Source organism: Manacus candei, unplaced genomic scaffold, assembly GCF_025592945.1.
Source record: "Manacus candei isolate 608988 ecotype Guabito, Panama unplaced genomic scaffold, ASM2559294v1 h1tg000002l, whole genome shotgun sequence".
NCBI lineage: Eukaryota > Metazoa > Chordata > Aves > Passeriformes > Pipridae > Manacus > Manacus candei.
Genome location: NW_026138050.1, coordinates 16,654,710 through 16,680,028, shown reverse-complemented (window position 1 = coordinate 16,680,028; position 25,319 = coordinate 16,654,710). Strand labels below are relative to the sequence as shown.

The following is a 25,319-nucleotide window of genomic DNA, read 5'->3' as shown; positions in this document are numbered from 1 at the left end:
AGGGAAGGGAAGGGAAGGGAAGGGAAGGGAAGGGAAGGGAAGGGAAGGGAAGGGAAGGGAAGGGAAGGTTGGGAAGGGAAGGGAAGGGAAGGAGGAAGGTTTGGGAAGGGAAGGGAAGGTTGGGAAGGTTTGGGAAGGGAAGGGAAGGGAAGGTTTGGGAAGGGAAGGGAAGGTTTGGGAAGGGAAGGGAAGGGAAGGAAGGGAAGGGAAGGAAGGGAAGGAAGGGAAGGGAAGGGAAGGGAAGGGAAGGGAAGGGAAGGGAAGGGAAGGGAAGGGAAGGGAAGGGAAGGAAGGGAAGGAAGGGAAGGGAAGGAAGGGAAGGGAAGGGAAGGGAAGGGAAGGGAAGGAAGGGAAGGGAAGGGAAGGAAGGGAAGGGAAGGGAAGGGAAGGGAAGGGAAGGGAAGGGAAGGAAGGGAGGAAGGGAAGGGAAGGGAAGGGAGGGAGGGAAGGTTTGGGAAGGGAAGGGAAGGGAAGGTTTGGGAAGGGAAGGGAAGGGAAGGGAAGGTTGGGAAGGTTGGGAAGGGAAGGGAAGGGAAGGTTTGGGAAGGGAAGGGAAGGGAAGGTTTGGGAAGGGAAGGGAAGGGAAGGTTTGGGAAGGTTTGGGAAGGGAAGGGAAGGTTTGGGAAGGGAAGGAAGGGAAGGGAAGGGAAGGGAAGGGAAGGGAAGGGAAGGGAAGGGAAGGGAAGGGAAGGGAAGGGAAGGGAAGGGAAGGGAAGGGAAGGTTTGGGAAGGGAAGGGGAAGGGAAGGGAAGGGAAGGGAAGGGAAGGGAAGGGAAGGGAAGGGAAGGGAAGGGAAGGGAAGGAAGGGAAGGGAAGGGAAGGGAAGGGAAGGTTGGGAAGGGAAGGGAAGGGAAGGGAAGGGAAGGGAAGGGAAGGGAAGGGAAGGGAAGGGAAGGAAGGGAAGGGAAGGGAAGGGAAGGGAAGGAAGGGAAGGGAAGGGAAGGGAAGGGAAGGGAAGGGAAGGGAAGGGAAGGAAGGGAAGGGAAGGTTTGGGAAGGGAAGGGAAGGGAAGGGAAGGGAAGGGAAGGGAAGGGAAGGGAAGGGAAGGGAAGGGAAGGAAGGGAAGGTTCGGGAAGGGAAGGTTCGGGAAGGGAAGGTTCGGGAAGGGAAGGGAAGGGAAGGGAAGGGAAGGGAAGGGAAGGGAAGGGAAGGGAAGGTTTGGGAAGGGAAGGGAAGGGAAGGGAAGGGAAGGGAAGGGGAAGGGAAGGGAAGGGAAGGTTTGGAAGGGAAGGGAAGGTTGGGAAGGGAAGGAAGGTTTGGGAAGGAAGGGAAGGGAAGGGAAGGGAAGGGAAGGGAAGGGAAGGGAAGGGAAGGGAAGGGAAGGGAAGGGAAGGGAAGGGAAGGGAAGGGAAGGGAAGGGAAGGGAAGGGAAGGAGGTTTGGGAAGGGAAGGTTTGGGAAGGGAAGGGAAGGGAAGGGAAGGGAAGGGAAGGGAAGGAAGGGAAGGGAAGGTTTGGGAAGGGAAGGTTTGGGAAGGGAAGGGAAGGGAAGGAAGGGAAGGTTTGGGAAGGGAAGGAAGGGAAGGGAAGGGAAGGGAAGGGAAGGGAAGGGAAGGGAAGGGAAGGAAGGGAAGGGAAGGGAAGGGAAGGGAAGGGAAGGGAAGGGAAGGGAAGGGAAGGGAAGGGAAGGAAGGGAAGGGAAGGGAAGGGAAGGGAAGGGAAGGGAAGGGAAGGTTTGGGAAGGGAAGGGAAGGAAGGGAAGGGAAGGTTTGGGAAGGGAAGGGAAGGGAAGGGAAGGGAAGGGAAGGTTTGGGAAGGTTTGGAAGGTTTGGGAAGGTTGGGAAGGGAAGGGAAGGGAAGGGAAGGGAAGGGAAGGGAAGGGAAGGGGAAGGAAGGGAAGGGAAGGGAAGGGAAGGAAGGGAAGGGAAGGGGAAGGGAAGGGAAGGGAAGGGAAGGGAAGGGAAGGGAAGGGAAGGGAAGGGAAGGGAAGGTTTGGGAAGGTTTGGGAAGGGAAGGGAAGGTTTGGGAAGGGAAGGGAAGGAAGGTTTGGGAAGGGAAGGGAAGGGAAGGGAAGGTTTGGAAGGTTTGGAAGGTTTGGGAAGGGAAGGGAAGGGAAGGAAGGGAAGGGAAGGGAAGGTTTGGGAAGGGAAGGGAAGGGAAGGGAAGGGAAGGAAGGGAAGGGAAGGGAAGGGAAGGGAAGGGAAGGGAAGGAAGGGAAGGGAAGGGAAGGGAAGGGAAGGGAAGGTTTGGGAAGGGAAGGAAGGGAAGGAAGGGAAGGGAAGGGAAGGGAAGGGAAGGGAAGGAAGGGAAGGGAAGGGAAGGGAAGGTTTGGGAAGGGAAGGAAGGGAAGGGAAGGTTTGGGAAGGGAAGGGAAGGGAAGGGAAGGAAGGGAAGGGAAGGGAAGGGAAGGGAAGGAAGGGAAGGGAAGGGAAGGGAAGGGAAGGGAAGGTTTGGGAAGGTTTGGAAGGGAAGGAAGGGAAGGGAAGGGAAGGTAAGGGAAGGGAAGGGAAGGGAAGGGAAGGGAAAGGGAAGGGAAGGGAAGGGAAGGGAAGGGAAGGGAAGGGAAGGGAAGGGAAGGGAAGGGAAGGGAAGGTAGGAAGGGAAGGGAAGGGAAGGGAAGGAAGGGAAGGTTTGGAAGGGAAGGGAAGGAAGGTTGGAAGGTTGGAAGGGAAGGAAGGTTGGGAAGGTTTGGAAGGGAAGGGAAGGGAAGGGAAGGGAAGGGAAGGGAAGGGAAGGGAAGGGAAGGGAAGGGAAGGTTTGGGAAGGTTTGGGAAGGGAAGGGAAGGGAAGGGAAGGTTTGGAAGGAAGGGAAGGGAAGGGAAGGGAAGGGAAGGGAAGGGAAGGAAGGGAAGGGAAGGAAGGGAAGGTTTGGGAAGGGAAGGTTTGGGAAGGTTTGGAAGGGTTGGGAAGGTTTAGGAAGGTTGGGAAGGTTGGGAAGGGAAGGAGAAGGGAAGGAAGGAAGGGAAGGTTGGAAGGGAAGGGAAGGGAAGGTTGGGAAGGTTGGGAAGGAAGGGAAGGTTTGGAAGGGAAGGAAGGGAAGGGAAGGGAAGGGAAGGAAGGGAAGGGAAGGGAAAGGAAGGAAGGGAAGGGAAGGAGAAGGGAAAGGGAAGGGAAGGGAAGGGAAGGGAAGGAAGAAGGGAAGGGAAGGGAAGGGAAGGGAAGGGAAGGAAGGGAAGGGAAGGAAGGGAAGGGAAGGGAAGGGAAGGGATGGAAGGGAAGGGAAGGGAAGGAAGGAAGGGAAGGAATGGGAAGGTTGGGAAGGGAAGGGAAGGGAAGGGAAGGGAAGGGAAGGGATGGGAAGGGAAGGAAGGTTGGGAAGAAGGGAAGGGAAGGAGGAAGGGAAGGTTGGGAAGGGAAGGGAAGGATGGGAAGGGAGGAAGGGAAGGAGAAGGGAAGAGGAAGGGAAGGGAAGGGAAGGGAAGGGGAAGGGAGAGGTTGGGGAAGGGAAGGTGGAAGGGAAGGGATGAGGAAGGGAAGGGAAGGGAAGGGAAGGGAAGGGAAGGGAAGGGAAGGGGAAGGGAAGGGAAGGGAAGGGAAGGGAAGGGAAGGGAAGGAATGGGAAGGGAAGGGAAGGGAAGGCAGGGACGGAAAGGGAAGGGAAGGGAAGGGAAGGGAAGGTTTGGGAAGGGAAGGGAAGGGAAGGGAAGGTTTGGGAAGGTTTGGGAAGGGAAGGGAAGGGAAGGGAAGGGAAGGTTTGGGAAGGGAAGGGAAGGGAAGGTTTGGGAAGGGAAGGGAAGGGAAGGGAAGGGAAGGTTTGGGAAGGTTTGGGAAGGTTTGGGAAGGTTTGGGAAGGGAAGGGAAGGGAAGGGAAGGGAAGGGAAGGGAAGGGAAGGGAAGGGAAGGGAAGGGAAGGAAGGGAAGGGAAGGGAAGGGAAGGGAAGGGAAGGTTTGGGAAGGTTTGGGAAGGGAAGGGAAGGTTTGGGAAGGTTTGGGAAGGTTTGGGAAGGTTTGGGAAGGGAAGGGAAGGGAAGGGAAGGGAAGGGAAGGGAAGGGAAGGGAAGGGAAGGGAAGGGAAGGGAAGGGAAGGGAAGGGAAGGGAAGGAAGGGAAGGGAAGGGAAGGGAAGGGAAGGGAAGGGAAGGGAAGGGAAGGGAAGGGAAGGGAAGGGAAGGGAAGGGAAGGGAAGGGAAGGTTTGGGAAGGGAAGGGAAGGGAAGGGAAGGGAAGGGAAGGGAAGGGAAGGGAAGGTTTGGGAAGGGAAGGGAAGGGAAGGGAAGGGAGGTTTGGGAAGGGAAGGGAAGGGAAGGGAAGGTTTGGGAAGGGAAGGGAAGGGAAGGGAAGGGAAGGGAAGGGAAGGTTTGGGAAGGGAAGGGAAGGTTTGGGAAGGGAAGGGAAGGGAAGGGAAGGGAAGGTTTGGGAAGGGAAGGGAAGGGAAGGGAAGGGAAGGGAAGGGAAGGGAAGGGAAGGGAAGGGAAGGTTTGGGAAGGGAAGGGAAGGGAAGGGAAGGGAAGGGAAGGGAAGGGAAGGGAAGGGAAGGGAAGGGAAGGGAAGGGAAGGGAAGGGAAGGGAAGGGAAGGGAAGGGAAGGGAAGGGAAGGGAAGGGAAGGGAAGGGAAGGGAAGGGAAGGGAAGGGAAGGGAAGGGAAGGGAAGGGAAGGGAAGGGAAGGGGTCAGGCCTTGTAGGAAGGCTCAGAAAAGGTTTTGTGTAGCATTCATAAAACATTAGTGAAAGCAACTTTAATTCTGGGTGAAACCCTTGAGATTCACAAACATGGATTTCTGCATCCCTGAAGGTAACTCCTACTCTTTTTTGTACTCTATTTATTTGAGTTCTTTAAAGAACATAAGAAAGCAGAGGTGAATTCACTATTAGTACTGTGATTCTGTCTTTGAAATTCTTCAGGTAATTATGTTTTTTTCAATATTTTTATTAAAATGCAGATTTATTTATAAAATCTGCCACAATTTTCTTCCAATTGGCTGGTTTGCTGAAGGTTAAATGCTGTGCTCATTGCTGTGCTGAGGTGGTTTAGCAACAGAAAAAATAATTTCTCCTCTGCCTCTCTTCAGTGCTCTTTAGAAGCATTTTCTGGACAGTGTAAAAATGGCATCTTTGCCTAAAGCAAATGTCTTTTTGACACTGTTCCCCAAATTAGCACATATCCAGGCATTGTGTACCTTTTGATCTGTCACAATAAGCTGCTGGACTTGTGCACTACCTGCCTTGTCCCCAGCACTCACAGCCAAAGCTCCCCTGAGAGATCTGTCATGTAAAAGGAAATGACGGGCGAGTGGTGCAGCATTCCCTCCTGACAGCATTGTGCTAATTGCCAAACCCAGAGTGCAGTGGGATCTACCCTGAGGAGCTGTAGGATAAAAGTCCCACCTTCTGTATTCTATGAGTTCTCATTGCTGTGTTATTGATATCCAAATGTGCTTTTCAGGGAACACAACAATCAGATGCACGGTGGATATGAACACCAAAAATGCATGCAAAGTGTAAGTTGAGGGTTGGTTTCTTTTTACTGACTTGCATGTGGACATTATTTTTTTATGCATATTAAATCAATGAGTAGACTTTGAACTGAATGTAAAAAAGATTTCCTGAAAGAGGCCAGGATGTCCTAGCCTACTGATCTTGGACATCTTACTTCCTGCCCTATAAAGCATAGAGACAGAAAAAGAAAGCCATATTATATGTAAACCATGGCCTCTGTCAGAGGGGTATCTCATGGTAAATTAAGAAAGATCAGAAGTGTAGTTAAATGTGCAGAGGCTCATGATAATCTCAGAAACACTGGCTGCTGTTAACTGTTTTATAGGAGCCCTTCTGCACCTGATATCCTTCCATCCAGTGAGAGACAGAAAGACGAAGGGAGTAGGATGGGAGATTTCCAATGCCAGTTTTGCACATATATGCAGTACCAGCATGCTGCTTTCTTCCCCTGTCCTGGACTCCAACCATAGCCCCACTTTTCCTGCTGTGCTCTTGTCCGGATAAGCTGCAGGTGCAGACAGGCCTGGCTGGGGACAACCTCTTCAGGTAGGAAGGTGCAGCTGCACACACCTTAGTGCCTCAAAGATTTACAGCAACTCCCCCATTTATTTCCATTTGTTTTTTATAAAGTATGAGACAGACTCCAGCAGAGACAGCCAGAAACCTAAGATGAACTAAAAGAGACTTTCAGAACAAATTTCAGGTGACAGACAGATGGTCAGGTACAGCAATAAGCGGTACAGGACAAGTACCAAAGAGTCAGGTTGCCTTTATTAGCGGCTCAACAAAGAGGGAAGTTCTGCCTCTGTGCCAAGGACAAGGAACATAATTAACTAGCAGGACTGCTTAGCTCAGTGCTGTAGCAAATCCACAGTGGGTTTTAGGTCCGTGCTGAATCCGTGGGAGGGATGGCCTCCAAGCTGGCTGGGATGAGCTACAGCAAATGGAGCAGCAATGCCAGGGAAGGGGATGTTGTTAAGTGTACAAGAGGGAGCTCTCACAGCAGCAAGACATTACAGGAAAAAAAGAACAGCTCATCCCTCAGACACTGCAGTGAGCAAACACACACCAGTGTGGGGCTGCCTGCCACTGTGAACCCTTCTCTTTCCTGCTGCTCACTCCATGCTTTGGGATTTTCCTCCTTTCCAGCCTCGGTGTGAGAAGCACACATCATCTGCTGATGAGCCTCTGACAGCAGCAGCAGCAAAGAGAGTCTGGCAGCAGAACAGCCCCTGGGACCCAGCGAGCCTGAGAGGAGACGTAGGCTGGTCAGTGAGAAAAACATGCAGCCATGAGAAGGAGATAGCAAAGGATGTTTGTCCTGGTTTCAATCAGGTAGAGCTAATTCATTCTCAGTAGCTGTCACAGTGCTGTGTTTTGGATTCGGGATGAGAACGGTGTTGATGACACACTGACGTTTCGGTTTTTTGCTGAGTTGTGTTTATCCTAAGTCAAGGACTTTGTTCTTGTCTCCTGCTCTGCCAGTGAGGTGGTTCAGGAAGGAAACTGGGAGGAAGCACAGCTGGGCCAGGTGATCCAAACTCGGTGAAAGGATATTCCACACCATGGAATAACAATCTGGGTTGGGGAAGGCTGGTCTGGCATCTGTCAGCGTGTCATGGGCAAATGCATTGTACATCACTTGTTTTTCTGTTTTTATTATCATTATTATTATTATAATTTACCAATATTACTGTATTTTACTTTATTTTCAATTATTAAACTGTTCTTTTTTCAACATACAAGTTTTACTTTGATTCTCCTCCCCATTCCACCAGGGTGGGAGGGGGAGGGAGGGGGGCCTGAGCGAGTGGCTGCATAGTGCTTAATTTCCAGCTTGGTTTAAACAATGATTACATAATGATGCATTATGTAATATACATTAAATGATTACATACGCAATATACATTAAATGATTACATAACGATGCTCCTACTTGTTCTGTTTTCAGAGGAAATACACGATTGCAAAATGAAGTATAACAGCTGACAAAATAAAATCCCTCTCCTGCCTGAAAACGCTGTCCTTACTACAACTGTAACCTCCCTGTTCATGACTGAAGAGACCTTTTCTTTTCAAAAAGATTTAACAAAACTTGTCACAAACCCAGTCTCGCTGTTTTCTCTCATATAAGGCAATCACTTGGGAACAGAATGCAAATAGTGACACATGCTTCAATAAGTTATGTGTTAAACTCAAAGGACTCCACAATACCTGAGGAGTCTCTGAGAACTTGGTGACAGAAAATCAGATAAACAAGAGGGAGCATATACCAAGAGAAACTACCTTTATTCAGATAGAAGCTATTAAATCAGAAAAAACTGGCACAAGAAGGTCAAGGGTAGGAGGAACTGATACTACTTTCAGTGAGCTTTCTGTAAAACTTACATTAAAATTACAATTATCTATGTAGGGTTTTATGAGAGGACTAAAACCAGGACTTCTGAGAGCTCTAAGAAATAGCAGAAGTACTGCAGTTTTGCAATAGATTTACAGGCAAAACGTTATGATGATACATTTATGGATGCACAGGTGAAGAAACCAGGCAATACTTAAAATAAAAACCAGAATGAATGAGCATCTACAAATTCAAGTTAAGAATTAAGATGAATGGGATTTGATAAAACATAAGAGGCCTTATAGCCAGGAGACAATATTAAACTCATAGGTACTCTTACAAGGTAGAACCTAAGGCAAACCTCAAGTTAACCAGCTTCTGACAAGCTCAGGACCTCCAAACCATCATGGATGCTATGCATTAAAGGGTGTCTTCAAGGATTGTTTCCATAGATCATGGTCAGAATCTCCATGTTACTTGTGAGCTAATTGATTTTTCTTATCAAATATTAATCCTCTTCCTTGAAGCCGTAATGGAAGAAGAGCTCTCCTCTTTCTCTGTCTGGCTTGGTCTGGTTCTTGCCCCATAATTGCTGTGAGCAGATGAGGCTTCTGACACATAGCTTTTTCTTAATTTTTTTGTCTCTCCCTTCTCTCTTTCCAATGCAAGCCCACACCTCGTCTACTCCATAAACACTTGTTACTGGATAGGGGATGGAAATAACAACACCCTTCAGGTGCAGTGCTCCCAAATGATTTCTCGGATCATAGGTTTTTATTCAGTCATGTCTATGAGTTCTGATTCTCTCCTAGGAAGCTCTCACAACAGCACAGACACCAGAGCTGCTGACATGCAGATTCAGGAGCAAGTATTTCGCCTGGCCATGCTCTGAAAGTTATCTTTAATGGATGAGACACCTAAAGTATTTTTATGCCAGGCCCTTTCCTCCCTAAAGAAGGCCTAAAGGTTCTTCTAGACACGTGGTAGCTTGAGTCTGGACAGACACGCATGCCACTATTACAATCTCTCATGAGTATCTGACCTCCCCATCACTGGTCCTGTATCCTCATTCTCAAATCAAACTCACTCCAAGTCCACGCTCCAGGTCACTTATGAGCTGGTGCTAAAAAGGGGGGAAAAAGAGTAAAATTCAAAAAGTGAATGAATCATGACACATCAAATTCACACAGCCTATTAGCCAAAGATTGAAAGGAGGGAGAAATATGTCATAAATGTAGAAAATATATATAATCTATTTTCACATATATAACATGGAATATTATACAATATATATAATGATAGATATTCCCATATATGTACGCATATATATACAGAAAAAAAATACAGGGAAAACAAAGCACTTCTGAAGGAAAAAATTGAAAGGGTGTGTCCAGACTCAATATGCAAATGACTCCAGTATCAACAAGCCATTATTTACATTGCAGAATGCTGATATGTATTGTTCCTTTCTATCCCTTTGACACCACAGTGAGTTTTGTCCAGCATATTAGTATTTTTATAAGCACTGTGATTGCAACAAAGGCTCCTGAAGTGAACAAAAACATCACCAGTGGCACAAACACGGTTTAGAAGTGCTACAAAGCTTGATACAGAATGGGGATCTACTGCTGCTGTCCCCAGTAGTGTTGGGACATATCCCCACCTCAGACCTGCAGATCACTAGCAAAGCTCTAACACTAGTTTTCAAATCAAATCAATCACACACACAGTATACATGTTATTATACATGTTATGAATATATATATACAGATCTTATATATATATATATATATACAGATTATACAAATCTTATATATACATACTATATATATATATATATATATACAGACATAAACGTCTATATAAATGTTATTATTATCCAGACACTTTCATTTCTGCTAAATGTTGTTATAAAACATTCTTGTTTGGCCAAAAGAATTCCTTTCAAGAGTTGGTTCTTAGTGTACTGCGTTTAGTTGGAAAAGAGTTTGCTTTGTGCACAGGAGTTGAAACAGTGCTGTGCTCATGCTGGTGAGGAGAACAGTGCTGATAACACAGCCACACTTTAGCTAACTAGAGAGAAGTCCCATGCCATGTGGCATCATGTTCAGCAAGGAAGCTGGGGAAGGGTTTCTTCTAAATTTTTTCCCATTGCCTGGGACTAGGTGAACATTGGTCCATGGATGGTCAGTGATTGCTTGTGCCTCACTTGGTGGGGTTTTTCCCTTAGGTTTTTTTTTCCTTTTCACTTATTTGTCTGTCTGTATCTCAACCCACAAGGTTTTGTGGGTTTTTTCCTCACTTTTGCCCTTCTGATTCTCTCCTCCATCCCACTGGGAGAAGTGAGTGAGCAGATAGGTGGGGACTCACCTGCTCACAGGGTCTGCCCAGTACAGCCAGGTAAGAACATGTGTTGGCAGCATGAAGCATCCTCTGCACATAAGGCAGTAATGGTAATAGTTCATTCAGCATTCTCCACAGCTGTGGCCCAAGGAAGGGAGAAATCACAGGGTAGGGCAAAATAAAAACTTCTACATGGCAGTATAAATGATGTCTAAAGTAACAGCATTTATAAAAATGGACTTTGGGATACCTTGTAGGCTGACTCTGTTCACAAGTCAGGTGCTCCTAAAATTACTCCTAAAATATCCTTATATTTCAGTACACATTGTTGAAAAACTTTTTTTAACATCACATTCCTGGCTGTGCGTGAACCTTTGACTCACTGACATAGGAGCGTGAAGAAACTCCTGGAGACACAAATCCTGCTTCTGGCTTTGAAGGATGGACAGCCATGCCACAGTCTTGCTCACATACTTCGCAAGCTCTATTTAAGACCAGGTAAGGCACTGGCCTGCACAGGTGCCATTGTGGGGTTTGCTCTTTGTGCCTCATTTGGGTAGAAAATATTCTTCAAATGAGAAGAGAAATATACTTACCCTTTTGATCATACAGGAGCTTTGGAGGAGGGGTTGTGGATTTTTTTCCTTTTCATTGCCAGGGCCCTGCTCTTGTGATAAAGAGGAACCTCTAATTAACACTTGGCTGGTTCCTATTGATCCATTTGTAACAATGCTCCCTGCTCCCTTCCTGTGTCTGCTCTTCCCTCTGTCTTATATGAGACACTTCCACCAACACACCTTTAGAGATACCTTTTTCCCCCAGAACATCATATTTTGGACTCCTGATCAGTTTATGATGTGTTACAAACCAATTTCTTCCATGCTGCTGCTCCCACACTGTATTTACCATCTGATTCCTTCCTTTCACATGGACAGTCTCATTTCCCATTACAAAATTCCCTCTTTCTGACTGACGTCAATTCCTCCGGTATATCCCACTGTTTCCAATTGGCTCCTTTCCCATCAGAGTCCTCCCAACCCCATCCCGCCTTGGCTCAGCCCTTGGGGAGGCCTGGGCAGCAGCAGCTCCAGTCCCAGTACCGGCCCTACTCCCAGCCCTAGTCCTAGTCCCAGCCCCGGCCCCAGCCCTGGCTCCAGTCCTTAGTCCCAGTCCCCACTCCCAGCCCCATTCCCATTCCCATTGCCAGACCCAGTCCCCAGTCCTCAGTCCCCAGTCCCAGCCTCATTCCCATTCCCATTCCCAGCCCCAGGCCCCAGTCCCCACTTCCAGCCTCATTCCCATTCCCAGCCCCAGTCCCCAGCCCTCAGTCCCAGTCCCCAGTCCCAATCCCAGCCCTCAGCCCCAGCCCCCAGTTCCAGTCCCAATCCCAGCCCCCAGTCCCAGTCCCCAGCTCCAGTTCCAGCCCCAATCCCATTCCCAGCCCTAGTCCTAGTCCCAGCCCCAGCTCCAGTCCTTAGTCCCAGACCCCACTCCCGGCCCCAGGCTCATTCCCATTCCCAGTCCCTGTCCCAGTCCCAGCCCCAGCCCCAGCCCCAGCCCCAGTGCCAGTGCCAGTCCCATTCCCATTCTCGGCCCCATTCCCATTCTTGGCCCCATTCCCGGCCCCATTCCCATTGCTGGCCCCATTCCCAGCCTCAGTCCCAGTCCCCAGTCCCGGCCCCATCCCCAGTCCCAGTCCCGGCCCCATCCCCAGACCCAGTTCTGGCCCCAGGCCCATTCCTATTCCCGGTCCCCATTCCCAGCCCCAGTTCTCATTCCTGGCCCCATTCCCAGTTCCCATTCCCAGCCCCAGTTCCCATTTCCAGTCCCATTCCCAGTCCCCATTCTTATTCCCGGCCCCATTACCATTCCCGATTCCCTTTCCCATTCTCCATTACCAGTCTCCATTCCTGGCCCCATCCCCAGTCTCCATTCCTGGCCCCATCCCCACTCTCCATTCCTGGCCCCATCCCCAGTCTCCATTCCTGGCCCCATCCCCAGTCCCATTCCCAGCCCCACTCCCCATTCCCATTCTCAGTCCCATTCCCAACCCCAGCCCCCATTCCCACTCCCACTCGCTCTCCCCACCCGTTCCGTCCCCGGGGCGGGCCGTGCCCGAGGGGCGGAGCGATGGCGGTGCCGGCGGAGCGCGGTGAGCGCGGCGGGGCCCGGCTGGCCCGGGAGGAGGCCCGGCTGGCCCGGGAGGCCGCGGGCTGGGCTCGTCCCCCCGCAGGCAGGGCTGGGCGGGGGCTCGGCGGGAGGGCCGGGCCGGGCCGGGCCGGGCCGGGCGGGTGAGGAGGGTCCGCTCTGCCCCAGTCTCTTACAGGTTCGCCGTGCTGCTCTTCAACTGCCTCCTCACCTTCGGCTCCTACTTCTGCTTCGACATGCCCAGCGTCCTGCAGCAGCAGCTCCAGGGGGTGAGTGTCGAGGGGCGCTGAGCCTCCGCCCGGGCCGTGCAGACAGGGGCACAGCCGGCAACACAGGCCGCGGGCGCCGCTGGAGGTTCCAGACCTTTTCCTGTCGGTGCAGGGGTCTTTGCCTCGCGGTCTCACCTCCCAGGTGCTGCGGGTGGGAGGTTGTCACTGGCACACCAGGTGTTCGAGCTCCCTCTGCTGCCGGGAGAACTGGGAATGTGGCACTCGCCCGTGCTCCGCGGGGTCGGCTCCTCTTCACCGCCCAGAGGGAGTCCAGTCGGGACTTCACACCACCCCGCACGCAGGAGATCCACAGCACTGACCGTCAGTACCTGCACGGGGGTGGGAGACACGAGTGCTGGAGGTGATTCATTTGCAGCAAAACTTCACTGTGCAGTGTGACCACAGTGACACGCAGTGCTCCGCGAGGCCTGTCTGGCAGCCTGATGTGCTTGGGTTTTCTTATCTGGTGGCTTTGCTAACACTGCTTCAATTTCTTCCCCTTCTGTTTCTTTCCCATTCATTTCACTCATAGCCTGTACAAAAGTTAGAAGCAAAATATCTAAAAATTTGTTTCCATTCAAAAGGAAACTAAAACTTACCAAAAGAAACCAGAGGGTTCGGCTGCTCCAGGCTGAGCTGGGCCTTCTTTTGCTTTGCTTCTGCGCTGCATGAATAGAATGTTACACATCACTCTTTCAAGTCCCACGAGTTCTCAGTACTCACTTTTGCCAGTGAGAAGGAAAGTCTTTCTGGGTCTCCAGGTACAAACCTTCTGACACTGCAGGCATCACATCAGTATTTGCTGGCCCAAGGACAGGAGCTGTGCAGGGGGGTCACAGGAGGACTGACATGTAAAAAGCAGTCATATTCTCAAATGCTAGAAACTTCTGTTGTTCAGCGTTCACACTACCATCCCAGCTGATTGCTGGGAGTTCTCCAGAGATGCTGGAGAGCCAAAGCTGAATTTCTGAACCCCTGACAAATTCTTACTGGACTCATTTACCTGTCGTGATTGCATTGGTTCTGTGTCTCCTGAGAGATGATTTGCCTCTCATGTGCTGTCTGCTGGCAGGTCAGTGTGTGTAGGGGCAGAGTCACTGTCCTATTCTCTATCTGCCTCAGTAGCCAGGGCAGGAATAGCCAGAGCTTGCATGTAACTTTTTTTTAACATAAATGCAGTAAGTCCCTAACATTCAGACAGTGAACTCCAGGCTAAATTGGATGCAGCTTGTCATTGCAAATGTGAGAAAAATCTCCCCCCAAAATAGGTCAGTAATTATTCCTCAATCTTCCACAACTTCTGTAGGTCTGTGAGGGAGGAGTCAGTTACTTATTTATGGAATACAGGAAAGGCTATGTCATGTTTTGTTACCCAGGTAACAAAACACTTTGTAGGGTAGTGAAACCAAGCCATATTTTTCTGTGTTAATACTGTGCAGAGTTTTTAATCTGTTGACACTCTTGTCATATTTTTACTCTAGTGAATTTAGCCTCTCCCTACCTCAGCAGTGGTACTGTGGTGGTGGGAGCAGCTGAGACGAGTGCTTGCAGTGAAACACTTTGTTCTAGAGAGCTGCTTCTCTGCAGCCTCAAACATTTCTGCTGCAGCACATCTGAGGAGTTGTGAATATAAAAATCTCGTGGTGAAAATCACACTTCTCTTGTGCTTATTCAAGGTGCTAAGCTCTTGCCTGCTGGTGTGAAGACCCAGCATCCATGTCCCAGTGCAGGTGAATTTTCAGTAGCTGGAAGATCTTAGGGGGGGTTTCCTGATCATACAGTGTTGAGGAGATGTTGCTTTTTAGTAGCAAAACCAAGGTTTTTAAATCATGCCAGGACTACCAGTTTCTTACTCTACTGGAAATGCTTTAGAGCTGAGAATTGATACAGACTGAGTTGCATATTTACATGCTGCTTGAGACTTTATAGTATGGAATAAAGAGTCAGATGAAGCTGAACTATAACCAAGAAGCTGAGGGATCAGATAAAGCTGGTGGTACAGGCTCCTGGCTTTTCTTTTGGTTGGAAATGTGTATAAAAATGCTGAGCCCCTGCTGCTACTGCCACAGGAAGGGAAACAGAAGCTGTGCCATGCCATGCCAATGGCCAGTCATTTCCCATTTGAGAAGGGCTGGCTTTCTAGGAGAAGGCACAAGTCCCCTAATGGCTGCTTGTGGAAGTGGGAGCTGAGCAGGATAAATAGAAATCTAGATGGGAAGAACATCATTTTTAAAGGCACGTGTGAGTTTTTGTCTGTGTCTGCACCTAACAAAGGCTCTGTGACTTGTACAGAACTTGACCTGCCCCAATGGAACCCACCATAACAGCACTGGGCACAATGGCACGCTGGAGTGTGTGGAAGGCTTGGGAATGACCCCAGCTCAGTACAACCTGCTCTACGCGATCTACGCCTGGACGTGAGTCACTTTGCTCTTGCTTTTGGGGGTGGGTGGTTTGGTAGTTGCTCCCAAGCACCAAGACAATGCATTTCTGTTCTGGTTTTCTCCTAGAAATGCAGTAGTGGTTATTCTGGCTGGATTCCTGATTGATAAACTGGGAAATCACTGTAAGTTCTGAGGTTCCATTAATTTATTCTTGTTCTGAAGTGGGATTTCAGGCTGTACTTTCAGTGCAAAGGGATGATTAAAAGTCCCAGTGCCGTAACATCCCAGAGGGATGGAGGGCAGGGTGCGATGGTTAGCTGAGCAGCTCTGTGAAGCAACTGAGACATTTTCCTCCTTTGACCACTGACTTACCTGAATTGACACAGCAGGGCAGTAAACACACTTTTCTCTGACACACACATGACAGGGACTAGTGTTATCTGGTTTTGATAGGACAAACTGATAAAACATGGTTCTGTTCCCTGCTCTGGCATTTGTTCTGGCATGTGCCATAAGCTCAGACCCAGCAATCCCAGCACATGCAGTCCTGCTGTCTCTGTATCCTGGAGGTAAACATCTTAGAGAGGACAGGGGGGCACAGAGAAGGACATCATGTCCTCTAGGACATATAATGGAGCTCAGAACAGGGACAAGGACTCTACACATTTCAGAGTCCTCTGTCTGAGTTACTCTGCCCCTCTAACCTCCCACCATGATAATGTCATCATTACTGTGAGGATTCCCAAGTAATTTTATAAAGAGACCAGTCTTACAAAATTGAAAACTGCGAGTAAGCTGATGGAAGCCCACACGTTTAGTGGTGTGTTTTGAGGTTTTTCTTTTGCTTCTTGACACAGAATACTTTTGTTGTGATCTCAGCATGTCTGTTGAGGTTTGTGTATTTTTTTCTGTTTCTCCCTAGTTGGTGTCTTTGTTTTCTCTTTTCTCACTGTGCTGGGATCATCCCTCTTTGCTCTGGGCTCACACTTTAAGGGCTCACCATACCTCCTTCCAATGATGCTAACAGGAAGACTGCTCTTTGGCTCTGGGAACGGGTCACTTACTAGTAAGGAATTCACATTTGCATATTTTCATATTTACATCTCATCAAATGGTCATGATACATTTTTATTTTGCTTCCTAGACCCTTGTCCTACCAGTGAGCTTCACCTCTGCACAAGGGCCCTGTGTTGCTGGCAGAACACAGCTCCTGCTGCATGGATTTAATGTGTGCCAAAATGTTTAAAAGTCTTCCCCTCTAACAACTTAGTCCTTCTCTCAAGGTGGGGACTGACATGTGATTTCTCTGCCTTTGAGGTTATTTTTGCTTGCTTTATGTGAGGGATAAGTTCACCTCCCACGTCTCAGCATGATTTAGTTCATTTTAAAATGGACTGTGAGGCTGGCACAATCTGCTTCCCCTTGGGATGAGTAGAGGTCTCCCCCAGCCTGAGCTCTCCAGCTTGAGAGAGCTGTTGCTTCTGTACCATGCTCTTGGCCAAGCCTGTCTGTTCAAGAGAGGATTTTTTGTTCTCCAAGTTGTGCAGAATCGTATCACGGCCTTCTGGTTCAAGGGAAAGGAACTGGCACTGGCTTTTGGACTGACTCTGTCCTTCTCCCGTCTTGGGAGTGTCCTCAACTTCTTCTTCACCCAGCAGTTTGAGGCAAAGTTTGGAATGCAGTGGACTCTCTGGGGAGGTGAGTTTCTTTGGTGCTTTTGACTTGTTGTTTTTGAGACCTCAGGCCAGCTCGTTTTGTCCAGTTACTAAAAGACTCTGAAAAAGGTAGTGAGGTTAGCAGGAAGAGGCACGTGATTTTCCAATTTTTCCTGCTGCTTTCTGTGTGCTATGAGTGGTGTTTTCTGCACTGACGCCAGAGAACCCTCTCTTAATACTCTAGTGTCAGCCTGACAGTGTTGTTTTCTTGACATATTTTAAACATCTGCAGTCACAGGTAATCAGTACTTAATGTATGTTTACTCCCATGGAATAGAAACTTCAGAGTGAAAACAAGAGGAATCACGTGTGTTTGTTATTCCGTACTTTGGCCAGCAGAACGTGCTGGTTCTGCAGCAGCGTCTGTACTGTCCCAGCAGAAAATGCCTTGCACGTGGCTGATTGAAACTGCATGTTTAAATTACTGTGAGAAGCAGAACCTGAACTACACATTTCTTAGTGTGAATCTGTTCTAGGGCTTGTATCTTTAGAAGATTTGAGTTTCTGTCCTCTTCTTGCTGCAGTGAGATGGGATCTGTCTCTAGTGGAAGGGATGACTTGTTCCACAGAAGGGTTAAGTGGTACACGTGTACTCTGGTGTGCTGGGATGTAAAGGAGACCTGCTTCAGGGCCTCCTTTGTGTACAAAAACTCAGTGATTATAGGAAAGTGTTATTTTCCAAACCACAAAGCAGCATGGGCCATCATCCACAGAAAAGAGGATGCATGTGTGTGATAAATCTCATGCAGAAATTGAAACCCGTTCCTCTCCTCTGATTCCAGCTTTCAGAGAAAAAGCTGTGGTGGGCATGGGCTGTCACATCCCATCTCACATTTAGTTTTGTGCTCAGGCAGCATTTGTAAGCACAGCACAGTGACTTCTGCAGTCCATTTGGCTCTTTGGAAAGCAAAACAGGTACAGAACTCTTTCTGAGAAGGATATCTGCAGCAGATGCCCATTGCCAAACTTGCTAAGACATATCCAGCATAACTGGACTCTGGAGCTGCCTGTGCTCGCAGGTCAGACTGCTGTGGTAACTGCAGCAGGTCACACCAGTGGGGAGGTACAGCCTGGCTTCCAGTGCAGCCCTGGGATGCCTCTCCTGCTCTGGGGACCAGGGAAGTTTCCCAGTGTCTGCCCTGCTTTAGCCTTGGGTTTGTTGCATAAGCCTGCTGCAGGTCAGGAGCATCAGGACCATCAGTACTGCAGCCATGGGAGCTCGGTGGGCACAGCTCAGGGGCTGGAACAGGACGCTGTGAGTGGAAGGGTCCTGCTCTGTGTGTTAAGAGAAGCCAGGAGTAGGAGTCCTGGAGAATTCAGCATTTTACATGCAGTGGAGTTTATCATTCAGCTCTGTCCATGCTGAGGAATTTCTAACACCTCTTGATTTTCTAGGGAGCCTGCTCTGTGTGCTGGGGCTTTTTTCAGCCATCACAGTCAGTGTGCTGGATAAAGTGGGCATGAAGCAGCTGGGCTTGGATGGCATTATCCAGCAAGAATCCAAAAAAGTGGTACGTGGTGCTTTTCCACCTCCATCCTGGCAATCCCGGGTGCAGGAGCACTGCCTTTGGAGCGCAGGGAAGGCTGCGGCAGCAGGAGCCGGTCCCGGCCAGGAGAGGGCATTCCCACCCCTCGGTTCGATCCTGCAGAGCAGCACTGAGCAGATCAAATCTGTGAGCCACCAGCCAAGAGTCGATTCCCTGCCTAGAGCCTTTCAGAGAGCACTCAGGACAGCAGTAGCTTTCTGAGCCAGTTATTTCCTATCTGTAGGTGTCTCAGAGGAGGATTTTGTGCACAAAATTCACTAGTAGCCTCCCTCTGAACTGCTATCTGGCTCACAGGATCTGTGATAGCAAACAACAATACTGAACTATCTCTGGTCAGCCCTTCTGTTCCTCCTTGCATTCTCCTGTGTAGGAACAAACATTACAGGCTTGTAATGTGTGCAATTTTTATGGCACTTTAATCTATTAGATGTACTTCCTTCTTATGATAGTACTCTCACTGGTTTCTGTAGCTCAGTGTTGTGACTCGTGTTTATCCTGTACCTTTCTGCTGTGTTTCACTTAAGGATTTGCAGTGGACTCTTAACAGAGCCTGCTCAGAAATCTCTTGCAGCCAGAACCTTTAGAAAAATAAGAAGAAAACTTTTATGTTTTCTTTACTGAATAGTGTTAAAGAAGGAATGTGTTAGAGTCAGCACTTACCAAATTTCACTTAGAGGTGTATGAGCTGCCTCACAGTTCCCTTTTACCTGCTGTTACTCCTTAAATCTCTCGTGCCCTTCAGTGGCTTGCAGGAAGTGACACTGGTGTGAAGCTGGGCTAATGCCTGGTGAGTGAGGGCACATCTTGTCTTTGCAGCGGATTCAGGACATCCAGCACCTTCCCCTTCGCTACTGGCTCCTGGTCCTCACCATCATGTTCTTCTACAACGGAGTGTTCCCCTTTGTGGCCGATGCCAGGTACTGTCCTGTGGCTGTGACTCACTGACTGACATGAGCCTGCAGAGCCTTCCAGGCCTCAGCTGTGAGCAGACTGGGAAATACAGTTTCCTTCCAGTCTTGAAATGCAGAGAAACATGTCTTTAACACCTAGTTGAAGGTTCGAGGGTTCTTTGACCTTTCTTTCCCTTCAAAGATGAGAGAGGCTTCTGAAAGAAAGCAAAAATACTTTTGAGGGAAATGATTCATCCAATATTTATAGCTTGGAACACTGCCAAAGGAGGATCAGAAGGTTTTGGGAGAAGGGGAAGAAATACTTTATTCAAAAAATAGCCCATAGGCGTTTCACCTTTGTAATAGCCCAGCAAAGTGGGTGTCTCCTGAGCTGGGTGGGGTGTCAGCTCCACAGGCCTGGGGCAGCTCTGCCTTGCAGCTGCTGCACACTGCTGTGTCTGGAACACAGCTGGGCTTGCTCAGCCTGGGTTTGTACGTGAGGAAGCCTTTGTATCCTGGTGAAGGCCTCAGACTTCCTTTTTAATGCCTTCTTATGCTTAAAACAAAGCAGTGACCTGCCCAAGTAAACTGAGACTCCTGCTTCTGTCATGGGGCTCTGCCACAGACTTGTAATTTTGCTGCTTTGTTCCCATTTGTGGATGGTGCAGCTTCTGTCACACAATCAGGATGAACTTTTCTATTAGCAAAGGCCTGCAGTAAAAAAAAATAAAATTATTTTGGTAGTATTTCATTAGCTGTGTATAGGAAGCCACTGTGAAATCAGGGAGGAAGAAATGTCATCAGCATGACGACTGAGGGGAAGTAGCCATGCGAGCAGCCAAACCAGGCTTAAGGAGCTACAAGATCTCTAAATAAACCTCTGTGTAAGCTCTTATTACAACTGGATGACTGTAAATTCTGTAAAGAATTTGAGGAAGTTTAATGTAATTTCTGCGTGTCCCTAACAGAGGTGAAAGGCTGGCTTTGACAATGGGTGTTTTTCGCTGTAACCAGGTCTCCTAAAAGGAATTCCTAAGGGGCAGTTCCTAGTACTTCTCAAATACAGGTGTTCAATTTAAATGCTGATCTTTGCTGGTGGATAATTTTTAAACAGTTGTCCAGCCCCTCAGCATTCTCCCCCTTGTACTGATAAGGCTTTCTGCCTCGTAAAAGAGGATGTCAAACTCCAGTGGTGTGTTGTGGACAGGTGATGGCACATTGCTGCCCTGAGCTGTATTGATGGAAGGGAACAAATTTTAACCTGCACTTTAACCTGCAGTTTCACTCTGCACTTGCAGAAGTGTCTCAAAAGTGGCTGTTTAAGGTTCTCTGTGGTGTGCACCAATTAAAAAGAAAATAAACCACCAAAGGCTTGGCACTACAAACTACCAGACAAAATCAAGCTTGTTTTCAAGTCTTCTCATTCAAACCCTTCCAGTCCATATGTTTGTGCTCGGGCTTACTTTCTTACTTTTTTCCCCTTCATTTTGTTTTCAGCAAGTTTATCCAGGATAAATATCCCGGTTACAGTCAGCAGGCAGCGGCTTACATTGCTGGGGCAGTGTACGACAGCTCCCTTGTCCTCTCCGCAGCAGTTGGCATTTTAATTGTGAGTACCCAAGACCTGATGTGCTTGCTGATAACTTCCCAATTTTTTGAACTGTCCATTACAGCCCCTCAAACAGAATTGCACCTTTTGGGGCTGAACAAGCAGTCCTTTATATCCTTGCAAACCTGCAAGATGCACTTCAGTCTGATTTAAATTACAAGAAGTAACATTAACCTGGTTTTCCCTCTGTCCTGTAGTTGTGCTATGGTAGCAGCAACCCATGGCACACAGCTGTGTGTTTTGAGAGGTCTGAGACTGGAACAGAAAGGATTGAGATAAGCTTTGCAAAGTAGATGGGGAAGGACAATCTGCATGAAACCCAGGCCCTGTTTTGTCAAATGCTTCCTTTCCTTATTTCCATAATTGTCAGGGTATAATACTGTTTTCCCTTACCCTGTGTTAAGGGTTTCACTTGAGTACTGGACACCTAGTGTGGCATTTCAGACTCAGTTCAGAGGTACACAAGAGAAACCAGGAACAGCTGGTCTGCTACACTACCAGCAGCCAGGAAATCCCATGTCACTGCCCCTCCTGCCAGCCCACTTTGCGCAGCTCCTCGTGTCCCTGACCCATGGGAAGCAGGATCCCCTGTAAGAGGCCTGCTGTCTGTTCCTGCCACCAGGACTACGTTGGACTGAGAGGTGTCTTTGCTGTTGGCTGTGCCACGCTGACTCTGCCCGTCTTCGCTCTCCTGGCCTTCACGTTTGTGCCTCCGCTGGTCTCTACCATCTGGCTGGGGATCACTTACTCCTTCGCTGCCGTGAGTTCCCAACCCCACTGGATAGCTGTATGTCTTGTGGCTACGCTCCTACACCTGGATGGTGTATTACTGCTGCCCTGGTGTCCTGCTGAACAGGTTTAGCAGGCACAGGCAGGCACAGGCAGGCACATTAGGCTCCCCAAGCCTAATGACTTTGGTTAGTAACAAATAACCCCAAAGAATCAACATGGGAGCAGAAAGTGGGGCAGAGTGAGGAAGCGCTCGTACAGTGTAAAGCATTAACCTGGCTATGATTTGCGTAGTTCTTTTTTACCTTGAATGTAACACCTGAATCTCCTCAGCCACCAGGTCTGACTCCCCTTCTGAAATCTGGAGTCAGGTTCTTCCAGTTTCAGATAACCTGTGTTGTCTGTGCTGGCTCCAGCTGCTTGAAAAGGATGGGGAACAGTCTAGAACCAGCCAATAGGCTGGAGGGACAAGCACCAGATTTTTTGAGGGGAAGGTATAAATGTTTATTTCGTGGGAATAATTCCTTTTTGAACCAATGTCTGTCTAACACCTTTAAATCAGGCTCTGAGTTCCTGTTCTCATTGCTCCCCCAGGCTAGTATGTGGCCATCTATACCCCTTGTGGTGCCCCAAGCGACTTTAGGGACAGCGATGGGGCTGGCAACTTCTGTGCAGATGGTTGGAGTTGGCCTTTCAAATCTGATTGTTGGACACATGCTGGGAACAAAGTCCAGGTGAGAATGCTTTGTATTTTTTTTTCCAAGCAGAGAAATCACCAGTGCTTTAGTGGAGCAGTGTAAACAGGAATCAGGGGATTTGCAACTTGATGCTGCAGGGAACTAGAGCAGTGCCTTAAGTATCTTAAGTGACCGGTTGTTCTCTCCTGTTTTGGTTTTCTAGTGAACTAAAGATCCCCCTGTGGCGCTGGCAACAGATGATGATCTTTATGCTGGCAAACACTGTCGCCTGCATCATTGCCTCCATTGGCCTCAATGTTGTGGACAAGAAACAGGTAAGTGTGATAAAAGGTGAAGAAATAGCTGTACATCACCAAGTTCCTTTTACTGATGTACTGGCTCTTGGGTGTGTGAGTAACTCTTAAAATGGGACTGCATAAAGAGAGAACCCTCTCCTAAAGACTGACACAGCGTGTCGCACTCTTGCCTACTATCAAGCCATTGGTGGCTGTATTTTTTTTGCAAGACAGTGAAGGCAAGGGCCAGGACCCACCTGTGGCAATGCGTGTGTACAGGAAAAAGTGTCCTTTCGTCACCAGTTGCTGCTTTGAATTTCCAGGATGAGACGCTGAACAGAACCAGAAAGGGAGCACCCATGGGACAGGACAGAGACCCCGCAGATGCAGCACAGCTCCTTGAGGATGAAACGAGAACCGAGGGCTCTGTCAGCTGAACCTTGGCAGGGAGAGAACCACAGCACTGGTCACTTCTGCCTGAAAGCAGATTTTAGCCTGTGTACTTTAAACATCTTTAAAGGGAATCTTGAAGGGAATTGTCTACAAAAAGGGAATGTTTCCACTTTCTTATGCCTGGCACAGCAGTGGAAGGGGTGTGCTCTGTGGTTCTCGGGCATTCTTCAACACCCCCCCACCTGCATGGGGCACGTTAAGGGCCACACTGCAGTCACTGAAGCCCACCCAGCTAACCTTGTTCATGAGCAATTAGACAGCTGCTTGTCAGCCTTGCAGGTGTGCCTGCCTGCTCTGCCACAAGAATCCTTCACAGCAGCACTTGCTAATCCATACAGGGTTGGCCTGATGTTTCACCCCCTGCTCTAGATTAGCCTCTTTCACAAATCACATGCGTGTGCAAGTGACACCATCATTATTCTTTAGGCAGGAGCCTGAATTAATCAAATTGATGACCTTTTGCACACAAGCCTAGCTTAATTGCTTATTACTTTACTAGAAATGCTTCTGTAAGCTGTGCCTATTCATTGCCCTTCAAAAGCATAAAGGGTTTTGATCTGGAATCCTGTCCTTTACACCAAGGTGCTCTTACTCATGAAGGCTAGAGGCTTATTTTACTCAGCCAACTGCCCTTTGCACTATGCAAACGCTCACAAACACTCACAGTGTTTACAAAAGGACAAAGGAGGATTTAAGAATGAAGTAAACTGTACCACAGCCAAGTATGAGAACTGCTGAAGTGAACGACACGTAAATTACTAAAATTCTGAAGAGCAGCTGTACTCAAGTTGCATTTAATATAAACAGTAGTAGATTGAAAGCAATTTAGGTACTGACAGCACCCAGTAAAGTCACATTTTAAGACAAATGGACTCATCAAATCAAAGCGTGGTTAAACTGATTTACTGAAGAGGATGAGCTCAGAGAGCAAGGTCTTCAAGTTTAAAGTTACACTGTGAATTCATTTCAGACCACAGTTAAAGGATTTCCTTTATGGAGTTTGGTGCAGCAGAAATTTAGAGGGTGGGCTTGAGAAGTCACAGAACTGCAAAAGTCACAGGCTCCTCTAGTTTGGTGGTGACCTCCCAAGATCATTGAGTCCCACACCCCAGCTCAGGCAGGGGCAACCAGAGCACGTTGTCCAGGACTTGTATCTGGTGAGAATTTGAGCATCTCCACAGATGGACTCTGCAGTCTCTCTGAGCCACTTGTCCCAGTGCCTGATCCCTTTCAGGAAAAAGGTGGATCCTTGCAGATGGAATTCCATGTGGTTTCCCTCGTGCCCATTGCCTCCTGTGCAGAGCAGTCAGGCCCCCCCCCCATCCTCACTCTCTCCCAGCAGGTATTTGAGCACACTGGTCAGACCTCCTGGAGCCTCCTGGAGCAGCCCCAGCTCTCTTGGCCCCTTCTCCTGTGAAAGATACTCCAGTCCATTTACCCCCTTTGTGGCTCATTTAGCACTTGCTAAATCACATCTCTTTTGTACTAGAGAACCCAAAATTGCACTCAGTGCTCCATGCAAGGTCTCACCAGTCAGACTCCTCAGTGGCTTCAAAACACCCCTCAGTAGCTTCAGAACACCCCTCAGCCTCCATTCGCTACACTGTTCTTCAGTGCTGAAATCCTGCACTTGCATTTTTTTACTGGAAGAACCCCATGGTGAATTTCCAGCTGTGATTATGAAGAACCACATGCAGCAGTGCTGTAGATTCATGTTGGAGGCTTGTGTACAGAAGAAAATACGTGTTCGGAGCTGATTGGTGTCTCCATACACTGGTTCAAAAGCAGCAGCTTTCTCAGTTTATACCATGTGATGCTGCAGCTAAACAACTGAGGGTTGGTGCTACAATGAGTGCTGGGATAGCCAGTGAAAGTCCTGTATTTGCTCCTTCATGGAAGAAGCTCACTCGAAAGCCAGGCATTCCTGTTTACCATCCCATAATCTACCTCCAGATGACTAGAAAAGAAACGTTACGTCTTCTGTTTTGAAGAAGAGTTGTGACATACTTTCCTTAAAGTCTGCCACTGGTTAACAAGGTTTGCACCGGTGTAGCACTGCCTGCTCTGCCAGGTGTCACTGGGAAGCATTCCTGCCCCTCTCTGTGTTTGCTGCCTACATGGAGAACTTCTTTTGGCTAGAGAGGGTTTTGTAGAAACCATGCTACAAAGATCCCTGCATGTGCTTTAATAAACCCTGTTGCAGAATCTGAAGATGTGGGGAGATTCTGGGGACCTTTGGATCTGTTGCACAAAGACCATCTTCAGGGTGGGAGGAGTCTACTGGAGCCTCTCACAGGCAGAGTTGTTCTGGACAGACTGTTCCTGTCTTTCAGCTCAGGTGGATAAAGCTTGAAGCTGATCTAACAGCATGAGCCTTACTGCAGCAGTAGCTGCTCACCTCTGCTGGGCACATTGACAACTTCCTCTTACTCAGCTTTTATCAGTAATGTCTCCCCTGATAACAAGGAAAGCCACTCTCACTTTGCTTGTCTTCCCCGTTTGTGCTGGACACCTGCTGTTGGGATTCCAGAGCTCAGCTCTGAGCAGCT

The 25,319-nt window shown here is 48.6% G+C and overlaps 2 protein-coding genes across 9 annotated transcripts in view; one reads left to right on the top strand and one right to left on the bottom strand.

Moving 5' to 3' along the window:
- The window catches only part of MAPK8IP3 (mitogen-activated protein kinase 8 interacting protein 3), a 91,403-nt gene extending 79,131 nt beyond the window's left edge, over positions 1–12,272 (bottom strand). The window contains exons 1-5 of one of the 8 annotated variants that reach the window (XM_051769783.1): positions 10,851–11,216; positions 10,650–10,715; positions 10,081–10,191; positions 8,753–8,833; positions 6,442–6,977 (exon numbers count right to left, since the gene is read on the bottom strand). The gene's annotated coding sequence lies outside the window, so the exon portion shown is untranslated. Of the gene's footprint in view, positions 1–6,441; positions 8,834–10,080; positions 10,192–10,649; positions 10,721–10,850; positions 11,217–12,141 lie in introns of those variants that run through there. The other 7 variants (XM_051769558.1, XM_051769700.1, XM_051769634.1 and 4 more) reach the window with 7 other exon arrangements.
- LOC127462619 (major facilitator superfamily domain-containing protein 1-like) lies at positions 12,148–25,319 on the top strand. The gene is made up of 13 exons (XM_051771405.1): positions 12,148–12,205; positions 12,370–12,470; positions 14,763–14,887; positions 14,981–15,036; positions 15,777–15,920; positions 16,394–16,552; positions 17,965–18,080; positions 18,933–19,033; positions 20,504–20,615; positions 21,238–21,375; positions 21,939–22,078; positions 22,245–22,356; positions 22,641–25,319. Exons 1-13 carry the CDS (start codon positions 12,184–12,186, stop codon positions 22,752–22,754), a joined length of 1,440 nt encoding a protein of 479 aa, XP_051627365.1. The 5' UTR covers positions 12,148–12,183; the 3' UTR covers positions 22,755–25,319.